The sequence below is a fragment of the Gymnodraco acuticeps genome, unplaced genomic scaffold (genome assembly GCF_902827175.1).
Source record: "Gymnodraco acuticeps unplaced genomic scaffold, fGymAcu1.1, whole genome shotgun sequence".
Lineage (NCBI taxonomy): Eukaryota > Metazoa > Chordata > Actinopteri > Perciformes > Bathydraconidae > Gymnodraco > Gymnodraco acuticeps.
The window spans coordinates 883,638-902,847 of NW_022992009.1; the positions used below are offsets into that span (position 1 = coordinate 883,638).

At 41.7% G+C, this 19,210-nt stretch overlaps 1 protein-coding gene across 4 annotated transcripts in view; it reads right to left on the bottom strand.

Moving 5' to 3' along the window:
* The window catches only part of LOC117536481 (collagen alpha-1(XIV) chain-like), a 220,089-nt gene that overhangs the window by 92,373 nt on the left and 108,506 nt on the right, over nt 1–19,210 (bottom strand). For all 4 annotated transcript variants that reach the window (XM_034201380.1, XM_034201379.1, XM_034201378.1 and 1 more), the window contains 7 exons: nt 15,143–15,266; nt 7,809–7,948; nt 7,588–7,714; nt 6,732–6,871; nt 5,451–5,583; nt 5,206–5,250; nt 4,635–4,780 (listed from right to left, as the gene is read on the bottom strand). In XM_034201380.1, coding sequence (XP_034057271.1) covers nt 4,635–4,780; nt 5,206–5,250; nt 5,451–5,583; nt 6,732–6,871; nt 7,588–7,714; nt 7,809–7,948; nt 15,143–15,266 — 855 coding nt within the window. The remainder of the gene's footprint in view (nt 1–4,634; nt 4,781–5,205; nt 5,251–5,450; nt 5,584–6,731; nt 6,872–7,587; nt 7,715–7,808; nt 7,949–15,142; nt 15,267–19,210) is intronic.

A 19,210-nucleotide genomic window follows, 5' to 3' on the forward strand; every position in this document is an offset into this window, starting at 1 on the left:
ACATTTGCGTAAAAGTTATGAACAGTTTGAGACCAAATACCATCAGTAAAGCTAAAGTGGGATAACTGCCATCCAGAAATAATCGTATGTAAATGAGAAGTTTATTTAGCTTTTTAATGGCTGGTGTCCCTCCCTTGGCAGCTCCAAACCAGAGTGAAACTTGCTTTGGAAAAGAAGCCTGTCAGTTAGTTTTTTTCACCTCAGCTGATAGACATCTAAATGGTAGCTATTGAGTGCAGCACTTGGTGATTCATGACCTGACCGGATTGCCAAACAGAGCCCACAGCTGTTCGTACTTTGATAAGAGATCTCATTTAACAGGCCACTGGTGTGAGCAGCTGGCGGCTCTTTATTGTCAGGATGAAAAGGCTGATGTGGGACCTGTGGCCAGCGTCACCCGCGGACACACAGTGCCTACCAGTGTGGTGACAGCACAGAATCACACACACAAATACACAACTGCCAAATCAGACTTTCTCCAATACATATTGGAGAAAGTCTGATTTGGCAGTTGTGTATTTGACATATAACAGGACATTCCCCACTAATACACCCTACTACTGAGCAATATAACAAAATACAAGGGTGCATTTTTCATATATACACTGATGAGGTATTGATTACAACATAAGAGTTAAAATACTACATACTGCGTTTTTTTGTGCTCATTTGTCAAGCTAATGTTAAGTGTACCTTCTTGGTAATGTTTTCACTAGCAAAATACAAGCTGAGTATCTATAGATGTGTTAGTTGGCCAATTTTGCCAGATCACTGGATCGTGATTCAGGATAATAACTTTTTTAGCCAATGATTGATTATGTATCGGTACAAACCAAATTATTCACCACTAGTTAGCAAAGAGAAATGCAAGGCAGGGGAGGCCAATTATCAGTTGCCGTGACTTAAGTTAGCGGTTAGCAACAAGCGTTTAGCAACAAGCGGTTAGCAACAAGCGTTTAGCAAGCTGTAGATACGCTGCATGGATCCGGGGTTTGTTGCTTTATAACAGTCAGCAAATATAGTGATTTGCAAACAGCAAGCTTGACAATTTAGCAGCAAGATCCCTGCTGGAAAAAAAAGCATAGAGCAGTGTGGATGTCTTGCTGGTCTGTGCTGTTTTTCTTCAGCAGGGATTAGATGGGGAACCTTCATGACTACAAAAGAGCAGCGCAAAATCAAGGTCATACTTTATATTTCGATTGTGGATTCTCTGAATTGAAGGTTGCAGATTGTTCATAGTGGCTATGGTCAGAATAAAATGTAAGAACAATACAGATATCTTTTAAAAGAAAATTAAAATAAGATTCTAATTTATTGTCTAGCATTATTTTTTGCTGAACAGGAAACTTTTGGAAATCATTCTGAATATGTTTTTATTAGGGCCGGGACTTTAACGCGTTAATTAAGATTAATTAATTACACAAAAATTAACGCGTTAAAAAAATTAACGCATTTTAATCGCACTTATTTTTGCACCGCGGAACGTTTCTCACTGGATGAGTTTCAGGCGTACCGATTATACTGGAGCACCAACTAACGTTCATGACTTCAGACAACAACAAACCACAGTGAACAACAGTGGGAAATGTTGTTTTAAAAAACGGACGGATGGAAGCGTTGATAAGAGCACGGTTGTGTGCAAATTATGCAAAAAGGAATTCGCATATCACCGCAGCACATCAAGCCTCAAGTATCACCTCAATGCAAAAACATATAGCAGCTAGCGTGGAAGCTAGCGTGGACGTTAGCCTCTTTTATCGCGTTCACACCATACAGTCTATGGTTCACACCAAAAAGAGCCGGTACTAAAATTAGTTCATGAGAACCTTTTTACCCCCACGAGAGTCCCTGCTAGAGAGCAGAGAGCTGCTAGAGAGCAGGGACTTTCGTACGGCTCTCTTGTGAGAAAAGAGCTATATTTCTGATTGGCTGGGCGGATTGCAAACCACGCCCCGTAAAACTCCCAAAAAGTTTGGTGAAGCCGCCATTTTATTATCCTCGCATTAGCATTATTAGCATTAGCATTAGCCCAGCGCAGAAACGCAGAGAGACTAACTTATGGCAACACAAAATAAAACATGGGAGCGGTGGAGATGAGGAGGTCTCGGCGTTCTGACGATTTACTCGGAGGGCTTCAGTAGAAGCTGCTGGGACTCCCAGCAGCTTCTACTGAAGCCAGTCCCCAACTCCGGGGACTTCCGGCCGGGGGACTTTGGGCGGCAGTATACGCCGTGAAGTGGTTTGCGGCCCTGCCAGTAAACCCAAAGCAGAAGAAGAAGAAGAAGTGACGTCAGTGGCTTCATTTGTTCTCATGAACTAAGTTCTCATGAACCTTTGTGGGAAAAGTACTGCGGTGTGAATGCGCCTAATGGTATACTAAAATCCATGTGAAAAAAATTGCTTCTCACTGTTCTCAGGTCAAATATTTATATGTGATTAAAAATGCGATTAATTTCGATTAATTAATTACAAAGCCTCTAATTAATTAGATTATTTTTTTTAATCGAGTCCCGGCCCTAGTTTTTATATATGCACACATTCATTTTTATTCATTAGATTGTCTATGCTGTAATTGTATTATGTTGTATATTCTGTACACAACAAAATGTCACATGTGTCCATCTGGGAAAAGGATTCCTCCACTGTTGCGTAACAGATGAAAAAAATGTCGATCACCAACAAGATGTCATTTAGTCTCGTCTTTTTTGGAGGATGCTTGTGAGATAACGGAGTGCGATTATGAGAGCAAGCGAAAGGATGCTAAGTGCTAACTGCAGTAAACTTAATTGTCAGAGGTGTTAATCAAACCATGATTTCATTTTACATGGTGAAGGTACAATACACTCATATCAACATTCTATTTAGCATCTTAATGATTGCCTGTCAACCATTCAGCAGTGTCAACACACAAAGTACATTCCATCTTTGCGTCAGTGTTGGTTTCCAATACAAATCTTTTCTTCACTCTCTCTGCCTCTTTGTTGTGGCTCATTAGTGTGAAAACCTGCCATTCTGTCTCTTTATCACTCTTTCTCTCTCATGAAACTCTTTTGAGGATCTGCCACTGTTTTCATCATCATTCTCGTCCTCTCTCTTCCTATCGACTCCCTTCTGAAGGCCTGCCATGAACACAGTCTCTGTGTCCCTCCCTCTTTCGTCCAGGGAATTTTCAATTGGAAGGCCTGCCATCGTCTTCCTCCATAATCTACATTCTTCCTATGAAGGCTGATTACAAGAGTTCGATTTGCAGTTGAATCAGGCTCCTTATAGCCACCTTTTGAGTTCACCCCAGTACAAAATGTTGTGTACTACGCTGTAACAAGATAAATGGTTCTGAGATGCATTGCAACCGAAAACCCCAGGAAGTGCGACGGACAATGAAGCACATTTCTTTAGTGGCCTAACGGTGGTACTACAACTTCCGTGTCAGTCCGTGACTTCATTGGGACCAAAAATACTTTTTCTCATTGAGTACTTGGAAAAAAGATGAATGTACATTGTTTTTAACTAAAGGACCAGTACCAACACTTTTATAGCACTTTTATAAATCACTAGGGTCTAAGAGTTGTAACATGTGCTAAAAGTAGAATCAAGAGTTTCCTCTCCATTCATTTGACTGAGCCGAGATTGGCCGTGAAGCTGCGTATTGGAGACAGGGCTTAAGCTAAACTCAAATGTTCAAGCTTCCAACTCTGTATTCAGTTCTACAGTATGTATACATCCATGACTACAACTGATTGCATTTGTATTTAGGGGTTTTGTTTAAAGGACACATATAACACTTAGAAAGTCCATCAATTATTTAACACAACTTAATAAGAATATTGCCAGCACGTCTCAGATAAATATAACAAGACTGACTAATCAATTATCCTCATCTAATCTGAAAACACTCTGCAAAAGAGGATGAAGATTAGATAAAACATATCTTAAAAATCACCTCATGTCAAAAACACTTTAAATCCACATTTCCTAAGGCAGGGGTTTTCAAAGTGTGGGAAGGTGAGCCTCCCCTCAGAGAACATAAGAACAGCCGCGCCCCCCTTCCCAATTATTATTGCTATTATTATTGTTGTTGTTGCTATAATGCAGGGGCATTCCATTTTATTTCGAAGAGGTCCAGTAAGAGAAAATGTCATTAAATGCTCTGTTTTCGCTGTCTACCTTTCTCTTTTTGGAGCACGCCATTTGAAATGACTCCGACTGTTTCTCTCTTCTTCTCTCGTCTCTGTGTGTGTGTTTGAATCTATCGTGCTGACTCACTGACCTGCACCAATTTGATTGGCTGAAACGAGCCGGCCGTCAACGGCCCGCTGACGACCGGCCATTATGTGATTCTCCAGAACACACAGATGGCCAGTCCGTCCCTGGGTGGAGGTGAAGGGAATGAGCACTTTTACAGCCTTTTTGGCGAGGTGGGGGAACTCAGTCTCCACAGACAGCCAAAAGTGTGCAAGTGACACTTTACTCGTCTTTTACTCGTTATTTCTTTCTCCCGCTGAGCCTCCCCTGAAGCCTTACACTTTGAAAACCGCTGTCCTAAGGGAATGAGTGTAGATGCAATTGTCTCCCATGAAGTTATTAAGCTAATTCTCATGAAATAGGGCAAAGTTGTCTCTGTTTCCCTGTCTTACCATCTCCTCTGCCCGGTCTCCCTTGGCACTGATGTAGCTCAGCCGATAATGTCGAACATTCCTCGAGTCCACAGGCTGCCAGGCCACCCGCATACTGTACGTGGTTTCCTCATCGATCCTCATGTTCCGCACGCCGTAACGAGGAGCTGGAGGATCAGAGAGAGAGAAAACATCATTGCAGGGCAACATCGGCTCACCGAAGCACAAACCTGATCAAATTCAAATGTCATCATTTTGGCATTTCATTTACTCAGGTTTCATGTAAGCGTCTTTTTCGATATCAAAACTTTTCCCTGGCAAAGTCTGTGTGGGAAGAAATCTGACAGCCTTCATGAGGGATGATATGTGTAAAGAGGTGGGAATATGATTTAGACATGTCAGTGGAACAGTGCCAAATCAAAATGGAATTCAGATCATTATTAGATAAGTTCTACTTTATTATATCTCTGCTTGTTCAGGCACTTTACTTCAACTTTTTTTTTTATAAATGAGATGAAAACAGAGTCAAACATTGTAGTCCAAAATGTTAATGTAGTCCTAAAATATCAAACAGCTGTAAGGAAATATTTACTTGCTGTGGTGGTGGTCGTCGTGGCAATGGTGGTCAATATTTCAACTGAAAAGGAAACAAAAATATTTAATTAATGTGCGTGATTAAAAATGTAACAGGAGTTTACTTTAAAGGATCTTCTGGTGTTTTTACAGACATAAGACCAGAACATATATGATGAAAACAAAGTCTACTGAGATTGTGGCTTTAGAAATATAAATATCTGAGCACTTTTTACAAACATGAGGAGTGACATTTATATTTACCGGTGGACTCTACGAGGACCACCTCGTCACTCTCCACCTCGTTCTTATAGATCGCAGTAAGCAGGACTTCGTAGTCTGTGAGGGGGGTGAGTCCTTTTATCAGGTAGGTGTTCATTTTTCCGTCGATCAGAACCTGAAACAGAGAAATGTTTTGTGTTATATGAGCAGATGATTGGCTAATAAAGACTAAAACAGTGGGAGTACTCCCAACTGAATATGTTTTCAAATTATTCTAAACCTCAGAGTTAACTAGATGAAAATAATTAAGAAACTAACCTTTGAATCCATCACAGCAAGGAGCAGCTCATTTAAGTTATTGTAATATTGTGCAGCAAAACAATTGGTATATATTTAAAGTTACTGCATAAAGTAAAACAACAGCAGATAATGAGAGGCTAACACATGAAGAGACACATAGCACATTAGTGCGACAGGAATTACTTTCATCTTTGTGTGGTCACCTCCACTTCATTTTATATCTTAATTGGATGGTCTGATTCAATTTGATCAATGTGACTTGATATGGATCTCTGTTTTAATCAATAATAAGTAACAGAGACAAAAGACAGAAGCGGAACGCAGTAAATTAGTTGGGATTGTGATAGTTTGTAGGATTGATGTTGAGAATAAAGGAGAGGAAACAACAATGATACATAGCTGCAATCCTAATGATGACAGCGATGACGAAAAACGAATATCATATTGGGTGTATTAAGTCGAAGACAATGGTGCTCTACAACTCTCCTGGCTCTACTGCTTTGTGTCATTACCCCAGATGAAGGGGTTCAGGTGTTAAGTAGTAGAAATAATGCAGACATTGTAAAGAAAATGGATGCTGAAGGAGAAGCTCTCCATTTAGCAGACCACTTACACTTCAAACCTCATTTTAGGTCAAGCTGATTGGTACGGAGCAAAACAATGAGAACTTATATATAGAAGGATTTTATTTAGCTGAGTGTAGCCTTGTGGTTTTAGATATTCCTGCAGGGAAATTGGGGGGTGGGGTCGATGGTTAGATAAAACAAACACACACACACACACACACACACACACACACACACACACACACACACACACACACACACACACACACACACACACACACACACACACACACACACACCACACACACACACACACACACACACACACCACACACACACACACACACACACACACACACACACACACACACACACACACACACACACACACACACACACACACACACACACACACACACACACACACACACACACACACACACACACACACACACACCTCATCACTGTCTCCTCCATCTGTGGATGTCCAGGTGATTCGGTACAGCATGACATCAGAGGCCGGGTGTTTCCAAAACACCCTGAAGCTGTCCGTGGAGATGTCAGTGCTCTTCAGGTCTAGGGGGTCCGGGACGGTCTCTAAACAGAAATACACTTACATTTTTCGTATATAAACTAGAATGTTTATGTTGCTATACCTGACTTGTATTTAATAAAGTCTTTGAATTTTACATTATTTTAAGGGCCTAAAATGTCTGTATTCTGAAGACACTAAATGTATTTGGGCCGCAATAAACTCTTTAAAACTTGATTTTTCTTAATAATGCTACATTGAATACAACACATCTGTGTTATAATTGGAGCGCTGAGGAATTAGCTGTTAGCAGCACCTGAACGCAGCTTCAATGGGGTTGCATAATGATGCATTCATGCTCTTTTCAGTTAAAATTAATATAAGGTGAAGCTTAATTATAACATGGTCTGTTCAAATGTTGTTTTGCTAAATGCTGTTTTTATAAGGAAAGCTGAATAAATAAAGTTGTTTTCACAAAAATAGATATTATGGGGAGAATAATTACCTGTTTATTGTCAGTACAAAAACCAGGATGCAAGCATTACATAATTGTTTTACCGTGCTATGAAATTTGTAATACAAATTGTGGAAATTCACTGGTATTCGTATATATAACTTTATTTCTGGTCTCTCGACATCTCTATTTGTGAGCCAAATCACCTGTAAAATACTGATTTCTTTATTTCCTAATTATTTTCAACAATTTTAACAATACATTTGACTTGAGAACCTCATGAAAAAGTGAAACCATCAGATCAAATATATAGATATTAGTTCCTACTTGTGGTGAAGCTGTCAGTCACAGCCTCAGCTTGTCCCTCGTCGTAGATGGCAAAGACACCAACAGTGTACTCCGTCAGGGAGGTCAGGTTTCCTAGCAACCAGGTTGTCACACGGCCAACATCCACCTGTTGAAAAAGAACCAAAAACATTCAGCGAGCTGCACAACAACAGCTTCCTTCCTCTCTGTAACTGCTGTCAGTAATGAGAGGACGCTCTCACCTCAGTGGTCTGGGCTCCGGTGGTCTTGACGTACATGACGCGGTAACCATTGGCCTTCCTGGAGGCGGAGTCCCATGTGAGGCGCGCGGAGCGGTGGTCTACATCTGAGAAATGCAGGTTCCTTGCCGGGGTCAACGGTACTGATGGGGGAGGAGATGAGCTAGAGAGTTAATGTCAGGAAACACAGAATATCATGTCCAAAATAAACTGAATCATTATATCTTGATCTTAATTTTACTGCAGGAGATGTGGACATCCTGAAAGGTGGACCAGCTGCTCAGGAACAACACACAGACACAGCTTTTTTTAAACATAATTTGTTATGCAAAATTGGGGCCACACACACCTCATCGCTGTCTCCTTTATCTGTGGGTTTCCAGGTGATTCGGTACAGCATCACAAAGACTTGTAATTGTGACAAAGAATAATGGCCCTTAGAATAACCATGTTGTTCAAAGTTTCAGTTTCTATTAGCCATGTTGCCTGAGAAGGCATAATCTATCAGCTAATTTGTGATTTGATACATTTGACTTGTTCTGCAGCTTTTATTAATCAATTTAAATAAACGCAAGATGTACATTTACTCTGATTTTGTACGTTGTATGTATGCTGCAGTTTGAAGTCATATTACGCACTAACCATAAGTACTTTAACATGTTGATCTACAGTTGTGATTATTTCATCAGCAATTAGTCTTATTTTATTGGTTGTGTATATATTTTCACAATGCTTCAATAGAGAAATGCAAGTTATCTCCTGTCTAGGCCACGCATAATGAGGGCAGTAGAATATCAGAATGTTAAAGAATGAAACACCGTCTGCCAAAGAGCTGCTGTTACTAAGAGGTCAGAGGAGATCGGATATTGTAAGTGAATTCACTCTTACACACAGACACACATACTCATGGGGGCTTGAACAAGGGTCCGAAACTTTAATTATAAAGTGGGCAGACCCTCACTAAATCTCTACCTCTGGTTCTGCCTCAGCTTCCTCTCCCCCCTGCAGGCTGAGCAGAGGTCTTAAAAAACATATTACCCTCAGTTTTTTTGAATGTGTCGTACTCTCGGAAACTTTAAATTTACTTATTCACCTCAATTATACCGGGGGTCAGAATAAAGACAAAGCAGCAGAGGAAGAGAGAAGGGAGGGGGGGAGAGACTGCCTCTGCTTTACTGTAGGTCGTGCCAGGGTCAGCACAAGAATAAAGAGGCTGGGAAATTAAAAAGTTTAGAGATAGGTTAGTCTCCAAAGTTTCCAAATGTATGTGTCTGTAAAAAGAATATCCACCACATTACACTGCCCATTCACAGAGATGCAGGGTGACTTTGCAGAGCAGTGCTTGAAATGTCACAATTTGGCAAAATGATTAAAAGCTATTTGAATAAGAAATCGGAATACTATCTGGAGTGAAAGACTGTTTTCTTTATCACCATTTTCCATACTTTACTAAAAGTGTGGCTGAATAGAGTGGTGCAGTGATGAAAATATTTCGTACACCAACACTGAAGTTAGCATTGCATTGACTCCCTCATTGGATTGAAGATCATAGCCGAAAATAAGATCTTTGATCAAGAACTCGTTTATGATAGGTAGACATTTTGTTCAGCAGGCTAATATCCACATATTAACACTTTTTGACTTTTGAGCGTGAATGCAATCGCCAGAATAAAAAGCTAACGTTGGACTATAAACAGACTACATCATGGTCACATGGCATCACCACAGCTAAGCTAAAGGCGGCTAATGTTCGGAGTGACGACTTTTTGTAGTCTTACTTAAATCACTTGTTAGCAACCGCTGTTTTGATGACACAAAGAAGCTTTAGAAATCACCAGTGGGGTATTTACATACATACTTTATGTCTTAAATCTCTTAAGCTGTTGTTACCACAAACCTTATTTATGGCATCTAACGACAAACACTTCCCTAAAATCAAGTGAAAAGGGCTTGAAAAATTGTGATAAGATGGTAGGAAGTTTGTGGAAAGTCAATCTACACATTTCTTTAGTTGTCATATAACATTTTCAAACAACAACTCACATGAACCTGAGGTCAAACCAAGTAATGGACTGGGAATGATTTGATCATTAGACTGATGAAAATAAGAAATGAATTAACAATCTAACAGCCTGTGTTTTGTCATATAGTATGTTATTATGATCTGTTAACTGTTGATCCACTGTCAATGATTTTATCACTGAGTACAATCTCGATTTTATGTTTTTAACAGAAACTTGGATTGAACAAAATCACAGTGCAGCTGTTCTTATCGAATCAACCCCTCCCAACTTTAGTTTTATGAGTCAGGAAAGAATGCATAAGAAAGGAGGTGGAGTTGCTATTCTGTTCAATGATTCCCTTCAATGCAGGAAGACATCGTATGGAAACTTTGATTCTTTTGAATATGTGGCCCTTCAGCTGAAATGCTCCTCTCGAGCTCTGTTCCTAAATATCTATAGACCACCCAAATACTGTGCAAGCTTTTTTGATGACTTTACTGAACTGCTGTCTATAGTGTGTATTGACTTTGACCGTCTAGTCATTGTTGGTGATTTTAACATCCATGTTGACAACCCCCAGGACAGAGGGGCTAAAGAACTGTTTTGTGTTCTTGATAACTATGGACTGACTCAGCATGTGACGGAGCCAACGCACAATAAGGGGCACACTCTGGACTTAATTATCTCAAAGGGTGTGAATATATGTAAGGTTGTGGTGACTGATGTTGCACTCTCTGACCATTCCTGTGTTTTCTTTGAGAGCTCTATTTCTTTTCACAAAAATGTTCAAAAAGAGGTAACCACAAAGCGATATTTAACTGAAAATACTAGGGAAATGTTTACTCAGAATTTTTCTTCTACACTTGCCCCTGCTAACATCTCAGTAAATGAGCTAGTAGATCATTTTAATTCAAAAATTAAAAATGTTATAGATGCCATTGCTCCAACTAAGGTAAAGGAAGTGTCTGGCAAGAAAATATCTCCATGGAGAAAGGCCATGACCGTGAGAGCAGAAAAAAGAGAATGTCGAAAGCTGAACGCAGGTGGCGAAAAACAAAACTCCAGGTTCACTTTGAAATCTATAAAGAGAGACTTGGCCTTTATAATTTGGAATTGAAAAACACACGACAATCGTTCTTCTCTGACATCATTACCAAAAACAAAAACAACGCACGTGCCTTGTTTGCTACCGTCGACAGACTAACTAACCCCCCAGTGTCAGTAGCCTCTGAATTTCTATCCACCAGGGCGTGCAATGATTTTGCCTCCTTTTTCACTGACAAAATTCAGAAAATCAGACAAGCAGTCAGTGCCTCTGCATCAGGAACAGCAAATGTTTTGTCTCTGTGTCCACTTAACATCAATTCAAACACCATGACACAATTCCATCAGATTAATGATAAAAACCTAGAGGACATTATACAACTTCTGAAATCCTCCTCCTGCTGCCTTGATATTATTCCAACAGGATTTTTCAAAGATCTTTTGCCTTGCATGGCCTCAGATCTACTTCATATAGTAAACAAATCTCTTCACTCAGGTATTTTTCCACAGGCCCTGAAAACTGCAGTCATTAAACCGCTCTTAAAAAAGAATAATCTAGATGCTTCAGTAATGAACAATTACAGGCCCATATCAAACCTCCCATTTCTAGGTAAAATCATTGAAAAAGTTGTTTTTCAACAGTTTGAGTAATTTCTTGCATTTAAATAACTGTTTCGATGTGTTCCAGTCAGGCTTTCGTCCAAACCACAGCACTGAGACTGCTCTTGTAAAGGTCTTTAATGACATCCACTTAAACACAGACAGTGGCAGAACTTCAGTGTTAGTATTATTAGATCTCAGTGCTGCGTTTGACACTGTTGACCACAGCATATTACTAGACCGACTGGAAAACTGGGTGGGACTTTCAGAAACAGTTCTAAATTGGTTTGAATCCTACTTAAAGGACAGAAACAACTTTGTTTCTATAGGTAAATACACATCTGAGTTGACAAATATGACATGTGGGGTTCCTCAAGGCTCCATCTTGGGGCCTCTTCTCTTTAACATCTACATGCTACCACTGGCTCAGATAATGAAAAACAACAAAATAAGTTACCATAGCTATGAAGATGACACACACATTTACGTAACAATTTCACCAGGAGACTATGCTCCAATTCAAACACTGAGTAAGTGCATTGAACAAATCAATGACTGGATGTGTCAGAACTTTCTCCAATTAAACAAAGATAAAACTGAGGTAATGGTTTTTGGAGCCAAGTCAGAACGTATAAAAGTTAGCGCTGAGCTTCAGTGTGCAATGTTCAAAACAACAGATAAAGCCAGAAATCTAGGTGTAGTCATGGACTCTGACCTGAGTTTCAACAGTCACATTAAAACAGTTACTAAATCAGCCTACTATCACCTAAAGAATATATCTAGGATTAAAAGACTAATGTCACAGCAGGATTTGGAAAAACTTGTCCATGCTTTTATCTTCAGTAGACTCGACTACTGCAATGGTGTCTACTTTTAAATCCAGGCTGAAGACTTTTCTTTTTGTCGCTGCTTTTAATTGAACTATTCATATCTTAGACTGCACTGTAACTTTTATCCATGTACTTTTTCTTTTAATGTTTAGTTGAACAATTCATATCTTAAACTGCACTGTAACTTTTATCCATGTATTTTTTCTTTTAATGTTTATTTTATTAGCTTTTCTTTTTAATGACTGATTTTAAATGCCATTTTCTTAATCTCTTTCATTTTTTGTAAAGCACTTTGAATAGCCTTGTGTTGAAAAGTGCTATATAAATAAACTTGACTTGCCTTGCCTTGCCTTGCCTTGCCTTGCCTTGCCTCTCCTTGCCTTGCCTTGCCTTGCCTTGCCTCTCCTTGCCTTGCCTTGCCGACAACAGAGCCAAGTCTGATTTTGGAGAGTCTTCACCTTTAATCTCGATCACGCTGCTTTTTACTTTTATAAAAGGTCCCTTTTTCTGCAGCTGTGGTGACCTCTTTTCACTGTCATTAAAGCTCATTTTGTTACAACAATGCCAAGAAAGGTTACATATCTGGATGAGATGAGGGACTGATGAGGGGCGTTTAAAGGCAGAGAGAAGGTGTTTGGATTATTAAGAATAAACACTGAGTGAAAAGCACATTAAATCATCTCCCGCATGTCCAGATGCATCAGAGAACGTGAGACAGGAGAAGAAGTGTGTCCTCTGGCTGATGTATTGTATATTATAGAATATCCATTTCAATAATTGCAATAATACTGATGAAATAAAATCATGCATCCCATCTCCATTCCAGGCAAAATCACTGCAAAAACAGATCTGACTGTCAGGGGCAATTCATGGGGATATTTTTTGTCACTGATGGAATTAATAATTAAATATACATAAAGAGATATGAACCATTATCTGAATGCAACAAAATGATCTGGATGAAGGAATTTGAAAATGATTTGAGAGGGACCTCACCCCCCCAAAAAGCTACCACTGTCTCCTTCGAACAGCCGCCAGCATCTGACCTGCATCCAGAGCCTTACACGCATCACAAAGGACACAAACATGCCCTGTCTTAAAGCCGCAGGCCACAGATCTTAAAAAAAGCTTCATAAAACGTTAATTAGTGGGCATGGTGCGGGATGGGGGGAGGAGGCAAAGCTTCAAAATTCTTAAAAATGAAAGTGAGGTGCAAAAAATAGCACGAGGGGAAGCCGGTGCATGCAGGGATTTTGGCATCGGTCGTTGCCAGATTAAAAACGTGCCGGGACACGACTTAAACATGCCGTAGCTGTCCTGGAAGAAACACGTAACAGAGCAAACAAAAACAATATGCAGCAGCTGATCACAGAACCTGTGAGGGTGCTGATCCGAAAAATCCGATGCTTCCTCCTTAGTTCAAAGACACTCCTGATCTTTAGAAATAGCCAAAACTTCACCAACTGGTTTCTGAAAACAAGTGCACTCAATGTAAACTTCAGTGTGGTTTCCTTCCTGCAGTGCACCAGAGAGCTGAGAGTAAATCTATGCCGAGTTCAGAGGGTCATAACGTTGTCAGGAATTTAATGAAATGTAATGTATTCAACAGTCAATAAAGCTCTTTGATGTTTCTCAGTGTTATTCAAATTATTGTATGAGTGTGTGATTATATATTTGTGAGGGTCCATTTTTGGAGAGTGAGGAAATGTTTTCCGGATGTCCTAACTTCTTCAAAGGACTGGTTTAAACTTGGGTTGAGGTCGAATAGTCCAAAAATCAGCTCCTAAATTCTAACCCCATCTCCTATTCCTTGACCTCTGAGTGAAACGTCACGGGGTTAAGGGATAGTGGATAGGAGAATTCAAAAGGATTTAGGAGAAGAGACTGCGGTACTTTAGAGAATCCGACTGCACTTTCACTCTCCGACGTGTTTATGATGCTCCAGCAGACGTCATGAATGTGCGTCTGCTGCTGTGGGGAAACTATGGAAACTACAGTTTTCTATACAGCGGACTACAACATGGATGTTTAATAAGAACGAGGGACTACTGTAAACTCATCTAGAGACTCTGCACCGTGCTCTGATGCTGTTGCTTTATGCTTTATGAACGTGGTCAAATCCCGCCGCCGATGGGAATAAATTGCAATCAGTTGAAAGCTCTTTGCGTCCGTTTATGAAGCTGAAGGAGCCTCGGTGCGTCACAACTGCACGCCATGGACCCTGACCAAGCGTCACTCCTGGACGTTCAGGGAGTGAGAGTGTGTTGCTCCTGTAGTATATTCAGGTTTTAGTGCATGTAAATGGTCTGCAGAGGCTAAATTCCGTGTGTTCCCTCCAGAGGGAGTTTCTCTTGCTCACTGCAAAGTTTATTAGGATCGATATAACTTATATCAATCCAAACTTATGCTGAGCATGTTTGTGATAACCCTGTGTTGGGATGTATACATTTTTTGATTAATGTCACTATTTTAGACATTACTGATGATTTATTGTGTTTTACTCTTTAATTTAGGACAGGTGAACAGGTGGTCACTATTAGCAGAGGGACACATATTTTAAACAGTATGATACACAGCAGGAATTTTATAAAAAGTAAAACGTTGTATTATTTAAACGGATATAAACAGGTCACTGTTAATGTGGAAATGCTTGATGATCGCTCCCAACACTCTGTCACACAGCTGCTGCTAACAACCATCTGTAGCTTAAACTCTTATGGCTTAATTGTTAATTGAGGAAATTACTTAACAATGAATTAGAACATTTGAGTGAGAAATGACTCATCTTAGGGTAAAACAAATTCTGGCGAGGGATTTAGCTGTAAAGAAAATGTGAGTGGTGTGTGTGTGAGACACTCACATGTTGTCTGCTGGCTGGTCATGGGGTCGCTGGCCTCTTCTCCGTACAAGGCGTACACCGTCACAGTGTACTCTGTGGCAGGGGTCAGCTCTTCTAGCTCCACCTCGTTCACCTCAACCTTCACCTACACACACACACACACACACACACACACACATGAAGGTATGTGCCTTTAGCAGAAAGAGGGTGCATCATTTCCAGCAGACATTCTTATGTCATCTTTTCTTGTCTCAGATTTATCTGTCTGATAACCCATCATATTATCTACCACATATCTGCTGGTAATCCCTCCAATATCCCACAGTCCTGTCCAGACAAGCTGAGAACTCTGTGATAACAGGATTATTTCTGAATGTGGATGTTCTTTCACCTACTACTATTTTTAGAAGGTGGGACCAATCAAAGGTGGAGATAATAAACTCCAAGTGTAGTAAACCTTAATCCCATTTAAGGACTCCAACAGGCTGATCAGGACTCTGATGCAAAGCGGAACTACTATATATCAAGTACATCAATAATTAGTCACAACATATTTATTATTATTATTTTTTCAAATGATCGTTTTAATTCCGCTAATATTAAATAGTGTTCTCCTCAGTAGAAAAGGCTAACACTGCGGCGAAAGTAGCACTTTAAACACTGCCAGAGCCCCTTCCTGTTTCTCTTCTTCTGCTGTTCCTTTCAGTGTTTATTGTCTGTTTCTCTTCTTCTGCTGTTCCTTTCAGTGTTTATTTTCTGTTTCTCTTCTTCTGCTGTTCCCATTAGTGTTTACTTCCTGTCTGTCTTCTGTTGATTTCTCTTTTGTCCAGCTCTGTCATTTAGCCTCTTTTCTTCTCTTGTTCTCTTTGTATTTACTTTACTGTCCAGCGATCATGAATCAAAGCTGTTGTGCTCTCCACAAATATAAAAATGAATATTCAAAGAGTATTCACTTGAGTTTTCTGATGGATGAAAACGGGGAGTTACGTATTGTAACCCTAGTTATATAAGCACAGGCGGTGCCCTCTACTGGACTCTATGGGTACTACTCTACCATGCTATGCGAGCATTCACCTACTGAGTTGCATAAACGTAGCTGGCCAATCGGGGCGAGCCTACCTGAATGAGTGCGCAGGCCCACATTATATAAGGCGGTTACGCCTCCCGACTGCCATCCTACACCCTCTTCAGCAAGCGGCAAAAGAAAGACAGGACCCCCAGGTAGAGGACTCCGCCTGTGCTTATATAACTAGGGTTACAATATGTAACCCTAGTTATATATCACACAGGCTACGCCCTCTGCTGGACTCTATGGGTACAGTGGGTGCAGCCCCGATGTATAAACGCCCTGTCGTCCAACAACATCAACCCATCACACTGCCCCTGACCGGCCTTTGGTTAACAGCCACCGCACGCCAACTTCCTCTCATCTGGTTGTGACCGTGGAGAAGTCGGGGCCGGAGCTTGGATAGAGCACACTCACACGCTTACCTCGTGTAGAGTGTGCATGCACGACAGTATGTATGGGGCTTACTGCGCACCATGTTTCCCGGGTCCCTAAGGAGCATGGGAAAACACAAGTGCATTATGTCCAGGGGGGGGGGGGGGGGGGGGTCAGATACCTACTGCCCCACAGCCCCCCCCCCACCTCACTAGTCCTGTGTTGCCCCAGCAAGCACAGACGATGAAAAGGAGCCAGGCATGTCCAAAGATAAAACCTTATGAAGGGGCCTGGCGGTAGACCAAGACGCCGCCGTGCATATGCCCTCCACACTCACGCCGTTGAACAAAGCTGTTGATACAGCCATACCACGTGTAGAGTGTGCATGGACCCCAGTAGGGAAGGCTCTCCCCGCCTGTCCATAGGCATGTGAAATGCACTCGCAGAGCCATCCTGTCAGGCGTTTCTTGGACACAGCTTTACCGGCCACACCATCCCAAAAGCACACAAACAGCTGTTCAGTGCGCCTAATGGAAGCCGTGCGCCCTACATAACATGCCAGCGCACGCACCGGGCAGAGGAGGTGCAGTTTAGCCTTCCTGTCCCCAATATGGGGTGGAAGAATAAAGCAGTTTAACTGTATAGCCCTCGACCTGAAATAACTCCTTAGGTTATTGGGAACAAAGGAGGGGTTCGGTCTGCTACGGTCACCCCGGATCAAAGGGCAACTTGGGTGCACCGACAGAGCGGTCAGCTCGGACACTCCCCTGGCTGAAGTCAGGGCAAGCAGCAAAGCTGTTTTCAATGACAGTGTTTTCAGGGAGGAGAGCTCCAGAGGCTCAAATGGTTCTGTGACCAAAGCCTCGAGCACCAACGGCTATTCCCATTGTGGGGAGGAGGCCCGCACCACTGGCGCTGTCTCCTGACCCCCTGCAAAAAAACACGTCATAATCGGCTGACTGAAGGCTGACCTGCCGTCAAATCCCTCATGGCAGGACGAAATGGCTGCTTTATACACTATAATTGTGGAATGAACAAGCCGCCTGTCCACCAGTATCTGTAAATAGGACAGAATAGAGCCCAATGTACATGATAGAGGCTCTAGACTCCTTTCTTCACACCACCGCTGGAATCCCAACCACTTCGTCCTGTAACAGGCTGTGGTGGATCCTGCTCTTGCTGCCTGGATAGTCTGAATAACTTTGTCAGACAGTCCCTCCCGTCTCAGCCTGTCCCTCTCAGGAGCCATGTCTGCATGATGGTCAAAGCTGTCACCGTTGCCCCCTGTCACAGTCTGCAAACTGCCTGAAGCAGGGATGCCTGTCTGCTCTCTGACAGGGTGGCACGTAGTCTGCCTGCATCGAGCAAAATCTCCAGACACTCCACCTGCTGGTGAGGTATGGGACTGCTCTTCTTCCAATTGACCGCAATCCACTTGGATGAATTGGGCTGTGTTTGCCTCTCCTCTGGACCTGGCCATGACTATGAGGTCACATTAGAAAACCCTCATGCCATGGTCGCAAAGCGGCTGAAGCTCTGTGGTCACACATTTGCTGAACGTGCGTGGGGATAGGGAGTAGCCAAACGGTAGTCTGTACTCGTAGGCCACCCCCTGGAAGGCAAAACGCAAATACTTTCTGTGCTTTGGAGCAATTTTCGACGTGAAAGTAAGCGTCCTTCAGCATAGGCGGAGTTTGACATCTGCGCTTGGGGGGGGCAAACCTTTTTTACTGACGTCAGTACACAGTCCAAACTACTGTGTGGGGTGCTACGGATACAGTAGCAATAAAGCCAGCGTTCACCGCACAGAGTATGACTTTTCCACATACGAACACAACTCGTCCCGTCATGCACGCCTCATGCCCGCCATACAGACACACTCATATGGAAGGGGCGGTCTCTCCCCCCAACAACAGTGCATTACATCTGTAAAACGTATCATAACTGTGCACATCTTATACTTATTTGATAACTACTATATCCCTTGGTTACTTGAACACGCTACAATATTATGAACCAGTGTCCTACTTAGTGCCTTAAACGTTTTAAAAATCGCCGCATATATTACTGCTAATCATTGTAATACAATAGCTGAATCACTTGTATGCAAAAAAAAGCGAGGGAACTTGTGTCCTTAACCTCATACGTCACACACACACACGTCACAACATGTGACTGCTCAAAAATGAAATTATTTCAAACAAAACATGATATTATTCAGATTTGTATTGTAACAATCATTATATTACATCTATTAAAAATATTGACATACGAAATATTTGTATTGGAACAGCTTTAGACGTAGTAATGCTGTAACATATTTCAGCCACTAGGGGGGGTAATGCCCCCCCTGCCCACCCGCAAAATCCGCCTATGTCCTTCAGGTCGATGGTTGTGAACCATAGACTGTATATATAAATGGACGTAGTGTCCGTGACGTCACCCATAGGATTCTGCAGAGTTGCCGTGAAGCCCTTAGTAGGCGGAGTCGGCCACTAACGGCTCGACTGTGACGTCAGAGTCTAATCCCGCCTGCTCCAAATAAGGGCAAAGAGGCGGAGCCGAGGCGGGACCTGCTGCCTCCGAACTGGAAGTAAACAGAGCTAGCTCAGGCTAAGAAGCTAAGCTAACATGAAATACATGCATAC